Source organism: Balaenoptera borealis (genome assembly GCF_965194805.1).
Source record: "Balaenoptera borealis genome assembly, chromosome: X".
Classification (NCBI taxonomy): Eukaryota; Metazoa; Chordata; class Mammalia; order Artiodactyla; family Balaenopteridae; genus Balaenoptera; species Balaenoptera borealis.
The window spans coordinates 98,899,631-98,922,757 of NC_138881.1; the positions used below are offsets into that span (position 1 = coordinate 98,899,631).

Sequence of the window (23,127 nt, forward strand, 5' to 3'; positions counted from 1 at the left end):
TCAGGAGCCTGCACTTTGACTACAGTCCTAGAAAACTATTTTAACTAAGATCGCTATAATGTGCAGTTCACTATCACAATGCAATATCATCATCTAGCTACAGACGGCTCTGCTGATGTGAGTAACAAAAATTGCTCTATAAAAATACTTTTATAAGATTTTGTCCATCGTACAGCAACACTAAGGAAGGAGTCCTTTGCATAAAGTATTTATGTACCATTACTATGTTTACCCCAAATATTAAGTATTCTTGATAAAATTGGTAAAGACTTCCTGAAAGGGAGACTGGTTATTTATTTTTTTTGAGGGAGTAGATGCAAATTACAATTCATTGAGGAGTTTGCCACTTTGGGGGAAAGGTGTTTCTTTTTAGGAACATTATGGCCTCTGGCTTCAAGAAAGTTTGTGTTCTTGGGTGGAACGCAAAAAGGGTAGAGGCAGACCATATTATTTAAACAACATGACAGTAGGCATCCAGGACTCACATTTCCCAGTCATCTAAGTGGGAATTTTGAATAGAAGCTAATTGGAGCATTTTCAGACTGTGTATGTGTTTTGCAGAGCGATCTATGAATTGTGAAGTAGTAATGAAGTACTGCCTCGATCTGTTTGAGACAAATAGGACAGAAGGATATTAAGCAAGAGAGAAGCATTCCCTTCCTTCCTTCCATATTGTCCTTTAAACCAGTGTTTCATACCCCAATTTATAATTTCTGACTCTCAGGGTGCAGGTGAGAAGGACGCAGAGAAGAGTCACCAAGAAGATGAGGAGAGGAGGCTCAAGGTGTCAAAAGTTTGCCCGGAGCTTCCCTGGTGGCGCAGTGGTTGAGAATATGCCTGCCAATGCAGGGGACACGGGTTCGGGCCCTGGTCTGGGAAGATCCCACATGCCGCGGAGCAACTAAGCCCCGTGAGCCACAACTACTGAGGCTGCGCGTCTGGAGCCTGTGCTCCGCAACGGGAGAGGCTGCGACAGTGAGAGGCCCGCGCACCGCGATGAAGAGTGGCCCCCGCTCGCCGCAACTAGAGAAAGCCCTCGCACAGAAACGAAGACCCAACACAGCCAAAAATAAATAAATAAATAAATAAATAATTACAAACTTTAAAAAAAAAAAAAAAGTTTGCCCAGCTAGTTGGAAAATTCTAGTCTAAATGCTATTCCCCTCAACTCATCCCATCTACAACAAGCTATTTCTTGAAGCAATAAGTCATTTTAAATGTCCCAAATCCAATCTTTTTGTAGATCATGCTTTAAGGAGAAAACTGGCTTAGTTAAAGGTACTCTCAAGGGAAATGAATTTGACTACATAGTTCTTAATGATTATTCCTGGAAGCTTGGTCAGTCAGAAGAAAGTTCAGGAATCTCAAATGTATCTAGATGTCATGCATTCAAGAGAGACATAGATAGGATATTCTGGATTCTAAAAGAAAATTGTTATCATCAAAATATTTCAGTCATCTTAGACTCCTAGTTCTCCCCCATCTCCTATGCCCAGGCAACTGACAAAGTACTACTAAGTATCTCTCTAGTATGCGTCTTTCACCACCTCTCCACTCTCACTGCCCCTACCACACTTTGGGTATCTATTACCTCTTCCTTGGATTTGGTTAGTAACATAAACTACATATTTGTTACAGTATAGCATCTTCACATACTGTGATTGTATTTATAGTTTCGGCGGGGGCGGGGCGGGGGGAGACGGGGTGGGGTGGGGGACCGGGCGCAGTTTTCCAAGAGCAGTATTCAATCACTCCTCTCTGCTTGCTGAACAAAAGCCATATCCTACACTCTTGCATTCAAGCCTTCTTGGACTAGCCCTCCTTAACTAGTTGCACATTCTGGCAAATAATTCAAAGTAAATATACATTTAATGATTTGAGAATAAATAAAAATCCAAATTTATTCACAAACTATCAGTTGTTTTGCTTTAGAATATGTTGTTTTCATACATTAGTAACTGCTATGCCTTTTTGTCCTACTGTTAACCAAGCAATGTGTAAAAGCATTTATTTAAAATATTTCTGATAGGAGGAAAACTTAATTAATTTAAATTGAATATCTGCTGGGAACTCCCTGGTGGTCCAGTGGTTAGGACTCAACGCTTTCACTGCCGTGGCCCCGGGTTCAATCCCTGGTCGGGGAACTAACATCCCACAAGCCACGCAGTGAGGCCAAAAATAATAATAATAATAATATCTGCTAAACCTTTGCAATTAGGTTTAGCCTTTTTAAGTATAAAACAATTCAGAACATAAGTAAATGTAGATCATTTTTTTATTTTTCCTAAACCCTACTCAGAATTCCTTTTATCCTAGTCAGCCATTCCTGTTTTCAAACTATACACAGAAAACACATTATCATTTAAGTACAACCATACTAGTTTTAAAACACAAATTTGTCTAAAATAGTTTTCCCCTCAGGGTAAAGGACACGTGAAAATAAGTCAAATAACTCTTAACTTTAAGAGTAGTTGCTCTCTTGAAAGAGATTATATAATCTTACTTTCTTTATCAAATTACAATTTGATGAACCATGACTAAAAGTATTCTGGTCACTGGTAAATTGCTTCTACTAAAATTACTTTCAGTCGGTGCCAGCATCATGGTACTTATCGGCAAGCAAGGAACAGAATCAGGATTTTGGATTAGTTCTTTTCATAGGAAAGATAGCTGTAGCTGTAACTTACTCTCTAACAAGACTGTAATTTATTAGATTCCTCTATATATGAAATGAAGAAATGCAACACACTTTGAGTGAAATAATTTGCACAAGGCTACAGACCTAAAAACTACTCTCTCTCAATTCATTCATCAGGGATCTCCCCAGTGGTCCAGTGGTTAAGACTCCATGCTTCCAACGCCAGGGGGCCTGCGTTCGATCCCTGGTCAGGGAGCTAAGATCCCACATGCCGCACGGTGTGGCCATAAATAAATAAATAAATAAATAAATAATTTTTAAAAAATTCATTCATCAACTCAACATCTGAACACCTGCTATGTGCCAGCCACTGCACTAGAAGATATGTAAAAAGAGCAGGCAGGATACTTGCTTGCAAAGAGATCACAGTGAAAGAAATAATTACTTTCCAAAGGACTAAATGATATAAAAATAATAATAAATTCTCAACATCATCTACTAACAAATACCATGTTGCATAATTCATATAAACCACAGTAACAAAACTAATTGCAAACTTTGCTCCCTGGTACAGAAGTGTATCAGTTCATATTTAGCATATAAGCGCCAAAATAAATAAATAAATAAATAACATCGACTTTCCTTACTGCTATTTTATTTTAAAGGATTATTCATCCCAGATCAGGCTATCTGCAAGGCTGCATCAGCAATCAAATAATATCCACTATTCAAAAATATAATCTGCGGGCTTCCCTGGTGGTGCAGTGGTTAAGAATCCGCCTGCCAATGCAGGGGACACGGGTTCAAGCCCTGGTCCGGGAAGATCCCATATGCCGCGGAGCAACTAAGCCCGTGCGCCACAACTACTGAGCCTGCACTCTAGAGCCCGTGAGCCACAATTACCGAAGCCCATGAGCCTAGAGCCTGTGCTCCGCAACAAGAGAAGCCACTGCAATGAGAAGCCTGCGCGCAGCAACGAAGACCCAACACAGCCAAAAATAAATAAATTAAAAAAAAAAAATATATATATATATATAATCTGCAATTATAATTATATGAAAGAAAGCCAAACATATGATGGTGTGATGGTGGATCACATCATTTGAAAGAAAAGTCTCTAATTGCATCTATCTATATACTTCAGCAATATGCTTATGAAAAATATGCTAATGAGCCAGGTCACTGGTCTACTTTAGACGAAAATTTTGGTTCCAGTTTCATGAACTTTTGTTTAGCTGTGAATCATTCAGAAATGATTACATATGCACATCCTTCGAGGGAAAGTGCTCATAATGAATGAAAATCACTTCAATTTAGTGATGCTAAGGGATTATCTATTGGATAATCCACTTACAACCTAAAACATCCATATACTTTTCAAAACTCTATTTCAAAATATTTTGTAGATCCACCCAAACTAAAGCCAGGTCGAACTGTGAGTTAATTAGGAACACAGTTCAGTGTAGGACAAGAGAAAAATTTCTGGTGTAATCACATGTATAAAGAGAAATCTAGTTGAAGTTTTTGTAGTAAACTGGTCTTTAACATTAATTTGTAATACAATTGATGAAATGGGATAAAATAATAAAAAGGAAATATAAATTAAGACTGAGTTAAATCATCAAATGTGAATGTACACAGATGGAGGAAAAGTGACCAGACTTAAATATCACATTCTCTTGCAAGGTACAATGGTATGACAGAGAATGATTTCTAAGGTTCCTCCCAGCTCTCAGAGTCCAAGAATCCTGAATAAGATACTTATGCTCTTTTTAAGATGTCACGTTCTGATCTCACTGATCAGTGAAAAGCACTATATTTTTGAAACCAGAAAAACAGAGTGAAAATAGAAGATGTTACAGGGCAAGCTGTAAATGAGCAAAGGTCTTTTAGAATTTGTAGAAATACCTTCAGTGAGAGACTTTAAAGTGGGGGGGGGGGAGAAGGAGGGGTAGAGAGGAGGGGGAGAGAGGAAGGACAGAGCGATGGCAAAGGCACTAGTTTAACCCAGTTGCCCACGAACACTCAAATGAGCTTGCCTCTCTAATGTATCATTCTCACAATGTTTCATTCTCAAAATTTTATTGTTTTAAAATACAGTATTCAAGACTTTTAAATCAAAAACTCAATCGAGCCCCTGCACCTTCCAATCTAATCACATAAGTCCTTAAAGGTGGAAGAGAAAGGCAGAAGAGTGGGTCAGAGAGAGATAGATGTGAAAAAGACTCCTGCCATTGCTGGCGCTGAAGATGGAGAAAGGCAGCCAGAAGCCAAGGAATGCTGGCAGCCTCTAGAAGCTGAGATCAACTGTTGCCTTACAGCCAGCAAGAAGATAAGGACCTTGGTGCTTCTACAACTGCAAAGAACTGAATTCTGTCAATGATCCAAATGAGCAGGAAACGCAGTCTCCCCGAGAGCCTCAGAAGCAAACACAGCTCCACCAACACCATGATTTTAGCCCAGTGAGACCCATACCAGACTTCTGACCTAAAAAACTGTAACATAATAAATTTGTGACGTTTTAAGCCATTAGTTTGCAGCAATTTGTTATGGCAGCAATAGAAAACTCATACATGGAGGTTTTTCTCAGTGCCTGCACACAATCAAGCAATGGGACAATGACGTCCACAAGAAAGTACTAAACATACTGACTGGTTAGTACCCTAGGACTGTGATAAACAGAGCACATCTGCTACAGTCAATGGCAGCTAATTACTGGGGGGAAAAAAGGTGGTTGGCCAACAAAGGTAGAATAGTGCTTCGAAAGAAATAGGAAACAATGAGGTTAATCCCAGTACCATATCAGTAAGTAAAGATAATTGCCCCAGTATTTTCCTGCAACTTCACCACTTGACAGTACCACAAAGTAAAGCTAACTTCTCCCTGTACCACCACCCAATTCAGAAAAGTTTATCTCATCTGTCATACTTCTTTGTTCTTCGAATTCTAGTGAGATATTTCCTAATTAGTAGATGGCATGAAAGTAGCAAAAGTCTAGAAAAAGAAAAAGGCATTAGAGGAGTCAAGATCATTGAAATCAAGCAGAACTGCGTTTGAATTTTCACTTCACCTCTTACTTGAAGTGTAACATTGAGCAAGTTAATCAACTTCTCGGAACCACTGTGCCCTTAGAGTAAAACAGGGAAAAGACTTACCCTTATAGAGTGTTTGGGAGGCAGCTTCCAAAGTGCTTGGCACTTTTTTTTTTTTCCGGTGAGGGAAGGATTTATTACTACTTGCAACAAGTAAGGAGAACACCAGGGATCTTTCCCAAAGCAGTGTCTCCCCGTACAGCAAAATTGGGGAAGTTTTAACACAGTGCTTGGCACTTTTATAGTAGCACTCAATAAATTGTATTTCATTTAACTATGTTAAACCAGGACATTTTTGAAAATTGCAAATAAATATGTTTCACATGAAATTTACAGTATCTGTTGTATAGGCTAGATTCAAGAGTTCTGAAAGTTGTTTTTAATTACATTTTTCTTATGGAAAGATGTTATTTCATTTCTCCACTGAACCATATCATAAGAAGAATTGTCCAACAAGTTGGGCATGCTCCTGTCTTACCATACCATAAATGTTGCAAAATTGGGTTAAAAACAACATATACCCTCATCATAGTAAGTCATGCCAGTGAAAATATTTTACTATAATTGGAAACATAATATAACTTTATTTTTCTCTAAGGTTACATCGTATAGTCTGGGATCAAATTGTTGATGCTTGTAAGGTAAAAATATATACACTTGTGTGCTATAAAGCACCTAAGCCCTGTCCAACTTAAAGAATGGCACTCCATTTTTCTTGTTTAAAAAAGTGACTATCAAGTTTAAATGTAAATTGCATCATTTTCCATCTTATGGAATATGTATTTTCTCTTGTTTTCTTTGTTTAAATATTGGGGTATAACTGACATACATTGTATTAGTTTCAGGTGTACAACATAATGATTTGATATTTGTATATATTGTGAAATGATCACCACAATAGGAATATGCACTTTAAAATCTGGTATCTATATCCAATTCACATCTCCTCAGTTAGCCCAGATACATTTCTCCTCTGTAGTATTTTTATTGCCATTAAATCCATTATCAATAATGCAAGCACGGTAAACAAGAGTGTTATGTAAACTGGTTGTCTTGGTTTAGAATTTTCACAGGAGCAAAATAAATCAAGCAATTTAATTGTTTATAAATAAAGATAGAAGATAAAGACTAGTCATTTTGAATAACTGCAAGGACTATATCCATAATACCCAGCAGAGTTATGCCTGGCGCATAACAGGCAGTAACTTCTGAATATTATAAACTCAATATACAAGGTGATTGAAAAAGAACTGAGCTCTTTCAAAAGTGGATTGCTCAGTAACTTCTTTATGTACTGATTCCCCAAGAATCTCACGTTTATACCACCTCTTTCTTGGCCTTGAGGAGATAAAGCAATACACTGTGGCTGCTATTTCAATTTAAAATATCAGCATGCACAGTGCTTATATTTTTTGACTCTTTACAAGTAATACAGTCATTAATACAAATACTTGCCTATCTCTTCCTTCTTTCTTTTCCCTCCCCCTAACTTGGCCCTATTTAGGTCTCATCTAAATATTCTAAATTTCAAGCAGAATGTCTGGAATCCTTAGAGTTCTTAGTAACTCCAGACTTCGCATGATGGTGAAAGATTCGCATTTCCGTCTCTCTTCCCTCTGGGGAAATGTTTTGAGGGGTACTTGGAAGTAACACTCATTTAGGCATAAAAAACAATGAATCTAGATAAATTTTCGACGAGTAAAATTCTTGGAAATTGCTGAAAGCATCCGAACTACTAGCTTTCTGTCTTGTAAGTTTCTTGTGTGCAGTATTCCTCAGATACATTAAATGGTTTTAAGAGATCTTTTTAAAGACACATACAATAGGCTTTAAAACAAAATTTTAATTTCATTTGCACATGCCAGACTTCCTCAGACTCGAAGATCTGAAGTAGCCAAGAGAATAAACGCTGACTAGGAGGAACAAGCAATCTAGTCGTAAACCTCCGAAAAGAAGTTTGTAAACTCTGAGTCACTGTGGTTCAGGGTGAATGCTATGATTAAAAAATAATATAATCGCAGGCTCTTTAAGATAAGCAAAACGCCTGTATGAAAGGAGAGAGGTCTCTTCTAGTCGGACCGTGTGGGGAGCATCTCATTCAGATGTAGTATCTTGTATAAAGTTTAACACAAAAAAACTATCAGGGTGAGGGACAACCAGCAGATTGAAGAGTCTGGAAAACATGTCACATGAGTAATGGTTAAAGAAAGAAGATTTCCAGGCTTGTACGTTATGGAGAAAATAATATTTTTCTCCATAGCTCCAGAAGGCCACACTAGAAATAGGAGATGAAAGATAAGAGGAATTGATTTTGCTCCATGCATGGAAGAGCTGTCCACGAATGAAAGGTGCTGGCTTGGGGAGGTAGTGAGCTCTTTGTCACTGACAGTGATCAAGGAGAACGTGCATCAGCATCTTTCACAGTTGTCACAGGAAGGATTCCTGCTTTAAAGGGGATCTGGATTCTCTAAATGACATCTAAGGTCACTTTTATCTCTATGATTTTCCATTAATAAGTGTTAAGCTAGCCCTTCTGCAAGTTCAGACAATGGAAATTCACAAGAAACATGCTACAAAAGTTACAGATGAGCGCTAAATTGCTCTGTGTTATTTATGTTATTTCTCCACATAATTTTGTTAGATTGAGCATATGTTGTAAAAAAACAAATTAAGCAGACAGAAACAAAAGTTTATGTATACACTAATTGTGAAAATATCTAACTAATTCTATTCTTTTCTAATTTGAGAATATCAATTTGGGAAGTATTTTGCTAGATGAAAAAGATATCTAAGGTTTTGTTTTATTTTATTTTCAAGGTTGTATTTTATTCACTAAATTAGAAAAAAGACAATCTTAGGGGATAGAAAACATGTCAAATTTAGAAAGTGCATATTTTAATTTTCTCTGTCCTTTGAATCACCCACAAACAAGGAACATTTATATAGTATGACTAAATCTAGATAAATTATTGACAATTAAATAAAGTAAAGCACCATTTTTTCTAGGGAAATCTAGATACTGAATCTCAATGATAAAATGATAGAAAATGATTGCTATAAAAGTCAGTGCTATTGGCACTTACTCTAAAATATATTTTACACAGTAAACAAAATAGTTGTAAACAGGACGCTAACTGAATACAAGTGTATTGGCTAAGAGAGGACAAGTCTAATTCACTAACACTCATTCTACACCCACTGTCTGGCTTGCTATGATTCACTGTTACATTGTGCTGGTTCATTCTTACCCATTGTCTTCCTCCTTGTGGCCACACCATTATTAGCAAGACTTAACTGCTTGTGAAGAAAAGATAAAAAGATAGCTAATGCTAATTCTGTTCTATTTCAGTGTGTCCTTGGAATCTAATGATACATTAACCCTATAACATCAGCCTGAAGGAATCACTTGCTGCTTGAAAACAATGAATACCAAAACACCAGAAAACCACTTAGAAGTGACTGCCCTTTCAGCTTTATTAATTTAGGCAAATTGACAGGTTAATTTACATGGTTCACACCTGTCAGGAGCAGAGTCTACTAATTCAGCTTACACTGACCAGGAGATACTCCTTCAGGCTAAGGTTGAACTTCAACCTTCTGCTGAACAGAGTGTAACACAAACACATCACTCAGATTTCGATCAAGACAGTCCCTTCAGAATTCCACATGGATGGCACACCACCCTTGCAAGTGTTCAAAACTGAAGCTGAAGGGAGACTCTACCTAATAAAGACTAAATAATATTTGGTAATCAAGCTATCTGGAGGCCAAAGGATTACTTTCCCAAATCTTTTGTCTTTATGATACTCCACTCTTCCCAAATCATATTTTAACACAATTTGAAAAGCACTTTATGCTATATAAGAAACTATTTTCCTTAATATTACCATAAATATTGTCTTTATCATCAATAAGTCTTGAAAATATGGAAAGGTTTTAACTCACGTTCAAGTTCTAAACAAGCAGAAAGCAAGCCAACTTGGACTTTAAATTCACAAGGAAAAAAAGCTTTTCTGTTCAATGTTTGCAGTAAGTAAAACATTCTCTATTCTAGCTTTCACTAGTGGATAGCAGCAGTGCCCTATCACCAGCATCAATGGAAGAGTTCTAGCCAGCAGCACCTACAGTGAGTTTAGAAAGAAACCATAAGGAACCTTTATATTTCTCCATATTTGCTCCATTACTACAACACATTTTTACTACAAGCAAAAATATTTTATATTGAAATTTCAGTCTTTGAAAAAGCACCCAAGTCATCAATGAAAATCATGTAACATGTATTCGACAAATCACAGTAAATAACGACAAAACATTACAAACCAATACAAGCAAATATACCAAAAGATGCTTATATTAACTGGGAAGAATTCTATATTCAAGATAGTATTTTTAATGTTTATACATAATTTTACAGGTAAATTCTAAAATATCACAATCTATCAAAGAGTCAGAATTTAACTGCTCCATTTCAATGCAAAGACTTTAGACCCAAAAGACACAAGTAGCCATCTAATCTATGTTTGCCAACCCAACCGGCCATGAGAGCAAACATGATGTTACTTGACCCAGGATTCTAACTTACTCTTTACAATTTTTCAGTGAAAAATATGCTCAACTTAAATATCATCTGTGTGTAGAAGTGCTATGGAATATAAGGAAGCACTGATGAGAACAACATGTTAAACGTGGTATTTTTATTTCTGGCCCAGCAAGGCAATGAACTCTAAAGCAGTCAAAAACGAAACAATTTATTTAAAAGTTGATTTAAACTCCCCAAGCTAGTCTTCTTTTCCTATATTTAACATATATCCTCTGTGTATATTTACATAATATTTTAAACCTCATATTAACTTATTTATTAAAAAAATAAGTTAAGGCCAATTTAACAATACAGACCGTCACAATGTCAAAATAGTCCAGACTAACACTAGCTCCTCAAATAGACTTTTCCATTCTACATATGTGTACTACCAACACTCAGTGCCAACGTGCAAGATCTATGATATTTTCTGGCTTCTCTCATCTAAATCAATTCACTCATGTCACCAGGTCAAAGAGGTGAGGACTTAAAAGAAAGAAAGTGGTTCATTAAAGATGTTGTATTAAGCTGTATCTGAGCTTGTGGCTAGTATGGATTAAAATAATGTAAGTATTTTTTGATCATCTCTAAAAAGTAGCAAATCAGCTGCAACAGGGGCTGCAAATTGGATCTTTTGGACAGTAAAATGCAGTAGGAATACCAGAATCATTAGTAACCATTATTAATTGTAACCTATTGGTTTTAGTTTGGGGTGTGTATGTTTTATTTTGATGATGAAGTTGCTTTTGGTAAATCTTTGGTCATTTCTCACCAGCTGAGATATATAAAGTCAGCAGGCACATCTCATTTTCTCTAATTATTTGAAGGAGCTCCATTAACTTGTCACCTCCATTAATTTGCACTTTTGACAAATGCAGCTTTTGAGAAACAAACAGAGCTGATTTTTTTCTTTTACAAATATAACTTAAATTTTTAACTTTATAGGAAACAGAGTTTAACACCCAGATAAAATAACCTGAAGCATCTCTAAGAAGGAATAGAAAAAATAATCTGAAAATGAAATGATGACAGGATTCAACTCTGAAATGTCCTCATTTTTCCTCGCTTTCCCGGGAATTGCTTCTTTTGGATTGAGAGCACAAGCACACTTCCTCAGCAGCTGAAAGCCTTTCAAAGAACCAGATAGATACCACTGTGCATCTGAACCTCATATAAAACAAAAACTAAGTAATAAAATGGCAACTCACCAGATTTCTAAACACACAATGAACCTAAAGCGGGAAGAATTTTCCACATCTGTCCTACTGAAAAATATTTTAAAGGGAACACTTACTTACAGTTAAGACAGACTTTCACTCAAAAGCTTTTCTCGTACAATTATTTAATAAAAAAAAAAAAAAGTCCAGCTTTCCCTCACTCCTTCCTCTACTAAAAAAAGATCACAGACAATACTTTAAAAGAATATTTTATTATACCTCCCAGATTTTGTTTTTAAAGCAATACTTCGCAAATTTAAAAAATAAGATTTTCAAATATTCTAGAAAGATGTCCCAATATATTTCAGTACATATTTACTTAAAATAAATTTCTAAAATAGATATTTGTATAATACACTTTTCAACTCCATGTATATAAATAACTACTCATAGAACTATAATTTGCACAAATTCGAACTTATACTTCAGAACTCGAATTATAAAACTGAGAAAGATATAATATCAAACTTATTAATGTTCATACACAACTCAAGTATAAAAGTCCTGATTAAAAGACTCATTTTCTGATCAATGTGTTAACTCCGAATGTTTCATATTCATCAAAAAATTATAGAAAGCATTTCCATATTCAACACATCAACATCACTCATCAGCAGTTTTTGTGCCATTACACAAAATAAGTCATCTTAAGTATTTCAGATACACAAAGATTCAAAACATCCAACCAATGTAAAAGTTTATCCTTATGCAATTCCTTAGATATACCTTTAGACTTTCATCTTAGTAATTACATTACCATTAGGCACTTGAAATGAAAAGAAACATAAACTCCTAGAAAAACAAAACAATGGTAAAATGTGGGCATGCCAATATATTTAAATGTAAGCAAGCTTGAGGTTTTTAATCTTGTGGGGTTTTGGATGTTGCTGTTTGGGATTTTTACCCCCTTTTGCCACAAGGCTGATTCATGAATGAAATCCCACTTTAATATCCTATTTTCTCTCACTTACATGTATGCTGGAGAAAGTGGAGTTGACCTGGATGTTTTAAGCACAGGAACTGGGAATTTCCAGATAGCAGGAGAGCTCGTTTTCCATTTCAATGGCATGTTGTCACCACGGTACTACAATAACAGTAAACAGCGTTTCCATAACAGACTACCAACTAGGACTTCCATTCCACACTGTACTGACACAGCAGTGGCTGCCGCGGAGAACAAGCAAACGATTCTGCCAGTGCCCTTAAACCGATGCTTCCAATCTGTAAAACAGGGCTGCAAGGTACCTCCTTTAAATCCTCCTGTCCCCTAAAGCAAATGATGATTCTATCGTTCGAACTCAACAATAGTGCCACCTCGTTAGGAAAGCGTTGACTGCAGTATATTTTTTTGAAAAGACTGCACTGTGCATACCACACAATGCAGCTTTATTTGATAAAAGCGGCTAGGGTTTGGGGTGGTTTTTTTTTTTTTTTGGTATTATTTTAAGCTTGCATTACCATTGTTCTACCTTAACAGGGATACTGCAGCACTGCACTATATTCTGCACCTATTAACCTGATTTCTGACCAATAGTAGCAGGAAAAAAAAAATAGACGGGTTTCATATGAAAATGAAACAACATACCTACTCAGAATACACTTGTCATCCTCTGAACATTCTTCTTTTGAGCTGCAACAATACAAATGGGATATAAACCTCAGCATAGCCTTAGGCCACAGCTAATAGAGATCAGTGACTAAATTCAGCAGCCTGCTTTCCTCCTGTGCAAGCTCTGGCCACACAATACAAGAATGCCATTATGGGAAGCGCCCGTTTAAAAAAATGCCAGTCTCTCTGTTTTCCAGTTAGAAGAAGGCAAAATGTAAGAACAAATATAAACTGCTGCAGAACTCTGCACGCTCTTCTAGTAGCTTCTGATTCAAGTTGCTCTCTTTTCCCTATTCTTATTTCCAAGCCAGGATGAGCAAAAATCTCATACATTTACAACATGCTGTGTGCTAACACGAATATCACTCTGTCTTCTGCAGCAGAGAAGTACAGAATAGCGTGCTCTTAATAGCAGTCCTCGGAGGGACGCTATCAACAATCTAATTCAGTGCTGCCCTCCCCTTCTTCTCTCCCCCTTTCCCTCCCCTTCACCCTCCTTCACGCCTCCCCCGCCCCCAAACAGCTCACAAATTGCCTAGAGGAGAGACACCAAGCAGGTGTCCAGCAGGGACCATTCCAGAGCTCAGCGGCGGGTCCGGTAACCTCTAGGGGTTAGTGACTGACAAGGAGGTTCAAAAATTCAAGCTGCCGTCAAAGGCAGGTTGATGTATTTCATGAAAGTAACGGCAAATAGAGGCTTCATCTGTATTGTTTTAAAATACTGCCAGAAAATAGCGTTGTAAATGCCCAGGACGCGACTGGGTGTTTCAAGTTTCTGTTTAAAGCACCAAACTCACACACTTTCTACACAATTCAAAGAAGTGAAAATAGGATAAACCGGTATTATGCTGAACTCTTTATTTTCAGGTTGAAGAATTTTATTTCTGATGTAGGCAAGTCGCCATCACTAAATATCTACCCTCAATGTGTCCTTCCACCTTCTACCTAAAAACCGAATTACCCATCTTCATCAAATGCAAGCTTAATAAAGGAGGACTGCCATTGACATGAAAGCCGCTACCTTTTAAAAAACTCATCGCAGTGATGAAAAGCTCATATTTACTTTCAAGTTTATATTCAAACAATAAGCTTGTGCTTCCAACTTAAGTAGCTGGCTTTCATATGCTCTTTCCAAACGATTCCCAGTTTTTGAAAGATTGAGATTTAGTCCCGAAGAGCCTTTCTCATTTGTATTCAAAAAGCACAGATAATTATTTCTGTAAGAAAGACACTGCTTTCAAAAATTGCAAAATACGTAATTTCATATACCAGAATACAGCGTGAAATCACCTAAGGTAATCACAAGTACCTTCAAGAACACATCAATATTCAACAATGTATTTTCCTATGAAATCCAACATACATGTATACGCAGTATATACATTCACGCATACATACCTAAGGAGAGAAAGCTTATTTTGAAACACTGACCAGTAATGCATAAACTTTATTAAATACTAAATAGGTCTCAGCCATCACTACCTCACAAATAATTTTTATTCAATCTATCAGACACAAACACTGCACAAAAACTCAGTCAAGCAACTACAGGGTTAAATGATATTTCCAACTCTTTTCAGTACCCCCGCCAAAAACTGTCTCACAGAAATCTTCAAAGGAATCAGAGAAAGGAATATTTATCAATATCTTAGTGGCCAAAATACATTTTAGAAGTTTTAAAAAAGTGCCACTAATACAAATAAACTGTAGTCAATATTTTACATTAGAAGGATTTGTATAATAATCTTAATAGTTAAGGAGCAAAAAGGTCCTAGGTACAATTGGCAGTGGTAACTTGTTGGAGACTCCAAGAAGGAAAACACACACAATACACACGCGCGCGCACACACACACACACACACACACACACACATACTCATCAAGCAAGTTTGGAATGTCTCATTCCAAAGCCCTGAAGCATTCTCAAACATTTAAAAATATAAAACATAAAACAGCTACAAATTAGCTATATGGAGCAATTTTAGATTTTAGAGAGGAACTTCAATCACTTTCCAGCTTATGAAAATATTACAAAGTAGTAATTGCAAATGTAACTTCTCCTTCTGAGAACAAAGACCCCCAAACCTATGTAAAACCAAGGTAGTTAAGTGTTTTGAGTCTTTATCTGTGAAGACTATTCAATATTTATGAGGGGGAAATAGGGTGAATGTAGAGTTTTCCAAATTTCCAAGAGGGTAACCTCCCAAAACAGGCGAAGATCACTTTATTGCAAAGGTTCTCAAGTTATTATTCTGCTACGAACAATCAACTGATTCAAAAAACCAACATATTCTTGGTCTAATCTCATTTGGCTCCAAAGAAATCAACCAATACCATCAAATCATCTCTTAGACTTAATGTTCAGAACCTGTTTTTGTAGCACTCCAATGGTTGTAATATTTGTTCAAAGTGAAAAGAAAGACTGCTTTCTTCCACCCATCCTAAACACTCTTAAAGACCCCAAAACCCTAAAAGCATTATATCTGATGATGAGCATTTATTTATATTCAGTTCTTTTGTTTTAACAAATTGCTAGAAGTCATTTGTAATTCTCTCTCATGAGCAAACAACCAATATGCCAAAGGCTTTAAAAATAATTCCCTTAACTAGAAATATAGTCCATGAAATATACTTTACACTATTAAATTGCTTAACAACACCATTCCTCATACGTCGTTTAGAAATAAACTTCAGCCAGGTAAAATCACCCCAATTACAAATTAGCAGAGTCCAAATTAATCAGATTTTACTACCCTGACGGCGACTCTAGTAGCAACTATGGAGTGTAATTACCATTACATTCCAGAACTAAAAATGTTTTCACCTACAGAGTGAAAGGAAGAAAATGATTAAATATATATTTTAAATATAATTTTATGCAAGCTCAGTGGTCCCACTACTTTAATATTTAGACGGGGGGGGACCTCCCTGGTGGCGCAGTGGTTAAGAATCCGCCTGCCAATGCAGGGGACAAGGGTTCGATCCCTGGTCCGGGAAGATCCCACATGTCGTGGAGCAACTAAGCCCATGCACCAAAACTACTGAGCCTGCGCTCTAGAGCCCGTGAGTCACAACTACTGAGCCCGCGTGCTGCAACTACTGAAGCCGGCACGCCTAGAGCCCATGCTCCACAACAAGAGAAGCCGCCGCAATGAGAAGCCTGCACACTGCAACCAAGAGTAGTAGCCCCTGCTCGCCACAACTAGAGAAAGCCCGCGTGCAGCAATGAAGACCCAACACAGCCAAAAATAAGCTAATTAATTAATTAATTAATTAAAAAAATATTTAGACTGGGAAATGTCAAAAGCCCTTGTTCACATCACAGGAAACACTGATTTCATTTACAGAACACTTGGTTTCTATTATGGACAACTGCATAAAATGGGATAGAAAGACAACATGCACAAAAGCTCTTCAAAACATTGTATGAACATTAATCACTTAAAAATACCTGTGAATGCGTATTTCAGAGATGTAATAAAGAACAATGTTGGGACTTGGCCAAGGCCACAAAAGGAGTCATTCTTGGCCAAATCTTACAACACAGAATTCCCTGGTTCCCAAAGTAGAAAGAGAAGATTTGTAGAACTTTTACAAATCATCTTGCTCAGCACCCTCATTGTATAGATGAAAAAACTGAAGCCCAGAGAAGTTAACTTGTCACACTACTAGCTAGTAGCAGAACTGGAACTAGAAACCAAATTCCATCTCCTAGTCTAGGACTCCCGCTCTAGAATCCCTACTGTCCTTTCTTCTCAATGAGACGGTTCCAGAAGATGTTTGTTTCCATATGAAGTGAACCACATTCTACAAATGTCTCAATGTATTCAAAAGAAACAAGAACTACAAAGAGTTATTTATTCCTCCAATTATATGTACACTCAAAGACAGACATGGGAAAGAAACACCAAAAATACAAACGTGTGTAGAAAGACCATTTCCAAAATCTTAATTCCAGAAGGTGTTTAAGAATGATCAGGGAGAAAACGGTGAGTAAAAATTAAGCCAGTCATAGTATGAGAGAAAAGTGAAATATACAGCCAAGAGTCTAATTTTTTTCTCAATGTAAATGTTTCTAAATAACTTTATGTGAAAGTTTAATTTGCTTACTGACTGCTACAGTTTGTCTCCGGTACCACCAACTCGTGAAATGAATTGACTAATATGTCACATATCTGACCTCTTTCTCCATATTTTCCCAACATTCCCTAAGAACTAACCTACCTTTTTCTTGCAAGTTTTGGTTAATCCTGTGGTAAGTACAACTGAAGAATAATAGCATTAACCATCGTTTGTATGAGCAGGCACTGTGTAATCTTCTGGAGTCCTGACAATGTCCCTTCAGACTAATCTGGGAGATCCATGTTATTCCTGTTGCTCAGACAAGACTGTAGATCATGCCAAATCGTGTGCTCTGTTTATATTCTACCAATCAGTAAAAGTACTTGGATGGCAACCAAGTAGGACTCTTAAACCCTTTAAAGCATACAAAAAGTTAACTTCTAGACAACAGAGCACAATTCTTAATACATTCAGGGCTCCTCATTACAGGAAATAGAACTGTTCACGCGAATGGCTATATATACTTAGGTGTGTGTGTGTCTCCTTTTTATTTGTTTTAGGAAATTGAATATCAAATACATTAAAAATTTCTTACTAGATACTCTGATATGTAGCCTTGCTAAGATCAAAATGGAAAATCCTAGACATTCCTCAAAGACAGCTGTTTTGGAAAGTCATTATTTCATCTTTTATAAGCACCTTCTCACAAATCAATTTCCTTAACAGAACTGTGTAGACTCTTACAGTCCCACAAAGAATTTACATAGATTATTGTAACCATGACTATGCCTTGGATTACTGTAGGACCTATCTCCTTCACAATACAAACAAGTAGAAAAACACACTTGTGCAGGCACATACGCACATGTGTGTGTATATGCACAGAGAATTCCTCAGGCCATGGTGGCATAAGTAATGTGAAGGGAAATACTCTTCCGATCTTTAACATTTCCAAAGGAAAATATGGGTACTAAACGTTTGTTTGTTTCTTTGTTTGTTTTGGGGGAGTCAGGTATAGAATAGCAATAAGAGCAGCTAGTAAGCTGATAAGGTAAGGGGAACAAAGGAGAAAAAAAGTAAGGGTGAGGAAGGTAATGGACTGGCTGGAGGGAGAATGGAAAGCCAGAATGGTAGTGGTTCCTGATGTTTATGTAGCACCTTTTATAACCGGGGGTCAGATGAATGAGGTTATGAGGCTAAGATGGGAGTTGGTGTAGAAAGGACTGAGCAGGCAACAAGAGAGATCCAGCTGTTGGGGACCCAATGACCCACAGATTCTGACTACCCTTAATCTCACTACGCTGAAAAAAGGATTTGCACTGAATGGGAAATTCAGAAGTCCTTGCCCTTCCTTCTTCCTTTTGTTTTCTGCAGTATCTATATCCTGTATGGCTTTTTTTTTGTTGGGGGGGGGGGCTATCCTTGAGTTCTTCATTCACATGATTCCCAAATCCATATGCCCAAGTAAGTCTTCATACATCTTTGACATGCATAACCTAAATTAATTCTTAAGTATTCCCATGTATTAAAAAATGCCTTAAACCCCAAATCAAAGTGGCTGTATTGGGAGGGGTAATGGTGGAAATCAATGATTTTTACATACATACTATCTATATACCTGATTTTGCATTACCATTTTTAAATTGTTGAAAAAGCCATTTACAGAGACAGTTTATGATCATCAAATAGGGATAATGTATCCAGTGCTCCAATAAGAGGCCTGCTGTTAGGACACCCCCGTGCTCCAGCTTTGCTACCTTGCCTGAGACGCCCTCCCCAAACTCGTGCTCCTCCTTCAAGAAGGAATCCCTGAATCTTTATCTTCCTAATTGATCACTATTCCTGGCACATGGGAAAGCACTCAGTAAGTATTTGTTGAGTAGATTGAAAGCGAGATTTTTATAAGCAGGGTAGTGATTAAACAAGAACTGTGTACTGAAGCCAGGATATATCCTGAAAAGTTTTAAAAATGCTGTTATTGATTCTGCTATTACTAAAAGCAGAGTTCAAAGTAAAAGGAATATCCATCTGTTAATTTGATAATTTTAGGCTATAAAGTCCTTAAAATGAAAAAAAATTAAATATACACATTGTCTTGTTAAAAATAAGCATATGTTGAAGAAAATCACCCAGAATACATACTTTCTTAAATAAAATAAAGGCGTCACTGATAGTGATGATGGATTGCTCTAAGGAAAAATCTCTGCTCTCACCTCAAATAATAATAATTTATCTGTTTAGTTGTCTCTCAACAACTTCCTAAGTATTTCCTTAAATTACATTTGGTAAATAAAATAGCCAAACTATTGTTAGAGTTTCTGATGTGCTTGTACATTAAACCTGCAAACTTATCAAAATAAAAATGTATTTAAAATGTGCAGTGTTACTGAAAGAAAAGTTAAGAATATGGCTCTACTGACTAAAAATTATATGCATATAAAGCTTTTCAAATAGTTTCACTACTTTGTGGCATCAACTATAGAAGCAACACTATAAACTGTGCATGAAGACAAAGTAATAAGCAATATTACAATCTTAATTTTTGTAAATTATGAACTATGTTGATAAGAGTAAATAATTTCTAATAATGTTTACCTATAATGGTTGAAAAACTTTTTAAAATAATAAGCACATCACATACCTAAGTCTCAAAAGCATGCCAGTTAAAGAAATTCAACATTTCCTATGTTATACATTCTTTCAGTAATACCTATATTTTTTACAAAAATCTGAGTTGCTGAAAGACCTTTAGAATAAGACATTTTCCTCAATATCCCAATTAAAATTAATGAAATAATACTACTATCTTGAAAAAATCATATTTATATCCTTTTATCTAAAGAGTTATTATAACATTCACATGCGCACCATAAATGTTACAGGCAAAAATGAGATCTAGGTGATTACCTAAATTGTTCCACCTCTTCTCCCTGAGTATTTGTAAATCTTGGTTACAAATACTTAGGGTAATCACAATAATATTTTGCTAACCAGAAGCAAACACTTTCGTGAAAAGCTAATCCTAATGACTCATTGAGATTATACCACACTACTTAAATTTTCCATGAAGAAGGCCCTTTATATGCAATTGCTTTAATTTTGTTTTTACCATTTCCCAGGCCTAATCATTAAAACTTCAAATTTCCTATACATATATCTATGTAAACTATTATTGTTTAAAAATAAAGGGTTTTAGCTATATAATGAATGAGAATATCTTAAAGTCCAAAAAAGGCTCAACTTCAAACTTGAACCTTGTGACCCACTGCCATAACATGGGGACCAATAGTTTTCTTAAAGGTATAATTTAGTTACGATATCTGCCTACTATGGTGGTATTAAAGAGACTTAGCAAACAGTTCAATACCTGTATTTTCATGAGTATTTTGAGATCCTTCTCATTTTCTAATTTAGAGTTCTTCTCATGGGTAATCATAAGTTCTAAAGATTGTTTGTTTGTTTTTTTTTTTTTGGCTGCGTCGCGTAGCTTGCGGGATCTCAGTTCCCCGACCTGGGGTTGAACCTGGGCCACGGCAGTGAAAGCCCAGAATCCTAACAACTAGGCTACCAGGGAACTCCCTAAAGACTTTTTTCTTAAAAGAAAGGCAGGGAGGGAGGTATAGAAACATTTATACTGCAAGATGCCAAATATATGGTAGTAAGTCTAAATTACAGAAGCTAGTGTGCAATTAAAAATTGCTATGCCTCAAAAACATATTTAGCAATTATGAAAATCCTATGATGGAAGACATCATTAACTCATGTTATATAAAGTGTTCATGCGTTACAAACTAACAACAGCATTATTTTAGATTTATGTCTAACTTCATTACTTGGATGCAATGGTTGTCCAGTGGGGGAAATCCTTTCTTTTCCTCTATCTCATGTTGTATTACTAAGTAAAGTAAATGCAATTCTGACATGAGGGAATGGAAAACAGAATTCAGGAAAACAGAATTCATCTTCTAGGCTGACCGTAGGTTTTAGCTAGATGCGATTTAAATTTGGGGTTCCTCACTGTCTTTCTAAGTCTGTCTACTTCAACCAGTAGTTCAGAACCACTTCACGTCTTCAAAATCAAATATATGTTTTCAATAATCAGTTATTTCTCATGGAATTCTGAAGGTATACAACACTTGAGTAAAATATATCTTTAGCTAGCATATATTTATTCATTCATTCCTTATTCAGCTTGACGTAAGTCAGAGACACTTTTGAGCATTTTTATGAGTCTTCCACTACAGGGTCTGGCCATTTTGTTTGATGCTGTCCAGCCAGTAAACAAAAATATTTGTGTTTAGGGATTTCCAGAGTCAACAGTTTTTGAAATTCAGATCTGTAAAGCACAGAACAACATAACTTGTATTCCAAAAAGGGTGAAGAAGCAGCAAGATCGAGCTTAAACTGATACTCTAAACAGGGAACAAGCATTAGCCAATTGATTAATTAGGACCACGTTTTCGCATTTGTCAACTAAAATGCATTTGTTTATACTGAGGCCTCTGTAGTATATTAGCCGTCCCTGACAGTGTAAGATAGACTCCTTGAACTCCACAAACACCAAAATCAATCCACTCACTATGCCAAGACCAAAACCTGTAGAGAAGACGTGCGAGCTGAATTCGCTCAATCATCAGTGAGTACCGAGAAGTCATGACTTTGCTAGATGTTACAAGTATACAACAGAACACATGTTCCCCAGCCACAAATCCCTTAAAATCTAATCGGGCCGACTGCATATTCACATATGAAACATGAGTAAGCATAAATCTATTGCTACCGTTAAGCCTTAACCATTCAGAATCCTAGATAGCCTAGTGTTTTAAAAAATTAAAAATTAAATTGAAAACAACTGGGATAGGTTAACTCTTAAAAATATCAAAAGTCACTTGTTTTTCACCTTGTGGGGGCAATCTTTCTGCTCTTTATCTTCCTCGAGTCTAAAACGAACACAAACCTATTTAAAATACCTCGCAGTCACCATAATGCACAACACCTATTGCGATATGCCTCCAACGGAGATATACAGCAAGGTGTGCAAGCAACAGCTGTCATTCCTCACCCCTGCCTGGCTCCCGCCCCCATAGGCCTCGACACGGAACTTGGATGCTACCAAGAGAAAAGTCCTATACCTTTTTTTTTTTTTAACATCTTTATTGGAGTACAGTTGCTTTACAATGTTGTGTTAGCTTCTGCTGTATAACAAAGTGAATCAGCTATACGTATACATACATCCCCATATCCCCTCCCTCTTGCGTCTCCCTCCCACCCTCCCTATCCCACCCCTCTAGGTGGTCACAAAGCACCGAGCTGATCTCCCTGTGCTATGCGGCTGCTTCCCACTAGCTATCTAGTTTACATTTGGTAGTGTACATATGTCCATGCCGCTCTCTCACTTCGTCCCAGCTTACCCTTCCCCTGCCCCGTGTCCTCAAGTCCATTCTCCACGTCCGCATCTTTATTCCTGTCCTGCCCCTAGGTTCTTCAGAACCATTTTAAAAAAAATTTTAGATTCCATATATATGCGTTAATATACGATATATTTCTCTTTCGGACCTACTTCACTCTGTATGGCAGACTATAGGTCCATCCAAAACGCCCTATACCTTGAAGGCAGATGCTCTCCAACTTTAGCATGCCTAAGAATCATCTGGGCTGAATACTGAACATGTAGAAGTCTGGAAGTGAGAAGCAGTGATCTGTATTTTAAACAAGGACTCCAGCTGATTTTCGTGTCTGGTCTACTCAATTTGGAGAAACCTGCTTTAAAAGTCAAGGTGGCCCACCCCCACTCAAGATGACCCGAGTCAGAATGAGGTTCTGTTTTCTGTCTCAGTGCCTGGCCTTCCTCAGCGTATCAGCATTGGCCGCTCACCAATCGTTGTCTGTCCCCACTGTCCATGGCTATTATCTTGCCCTCCCACTCTCCA

At 36.9% G+C, this 23,127-nt stretch overlaps 1 protein-coding gene across 18 annotated transcripts in view; it reads right to left on the reverse strand.

Annotated features, from left to right (window-relative positions):
* Positions 1-23,127, reverse strand: part of KLHL13 (kelch like family member 13) — a 386,710-nt gene that overhangs the window by 45,793 nt on the left and 317,790 nt on the right. Inside the window, exons 1-2 of one of the 18 annotated variants that reach the window (XM_082377204.1) lie at positions 13,664-13,755; positions 13,112-13,156 (exon numbers count right to left, since the gene is read on the reverse strand). The exons of 15 other annotated variants lie outside the window; for them this stretch is intronic. In XM_082377204.1, coding sequence (XP_082233330.1) covers positions 13,112-13,156; positions 13,664-13,710 — 92 coding nt within the window. In that variant the 5' untranslated portion in view covers positions 13,711-13,755. 2 more of the 18 variants (XM_082377203.1, XM_082377202.1) reach the window with 2 other exon arrangements.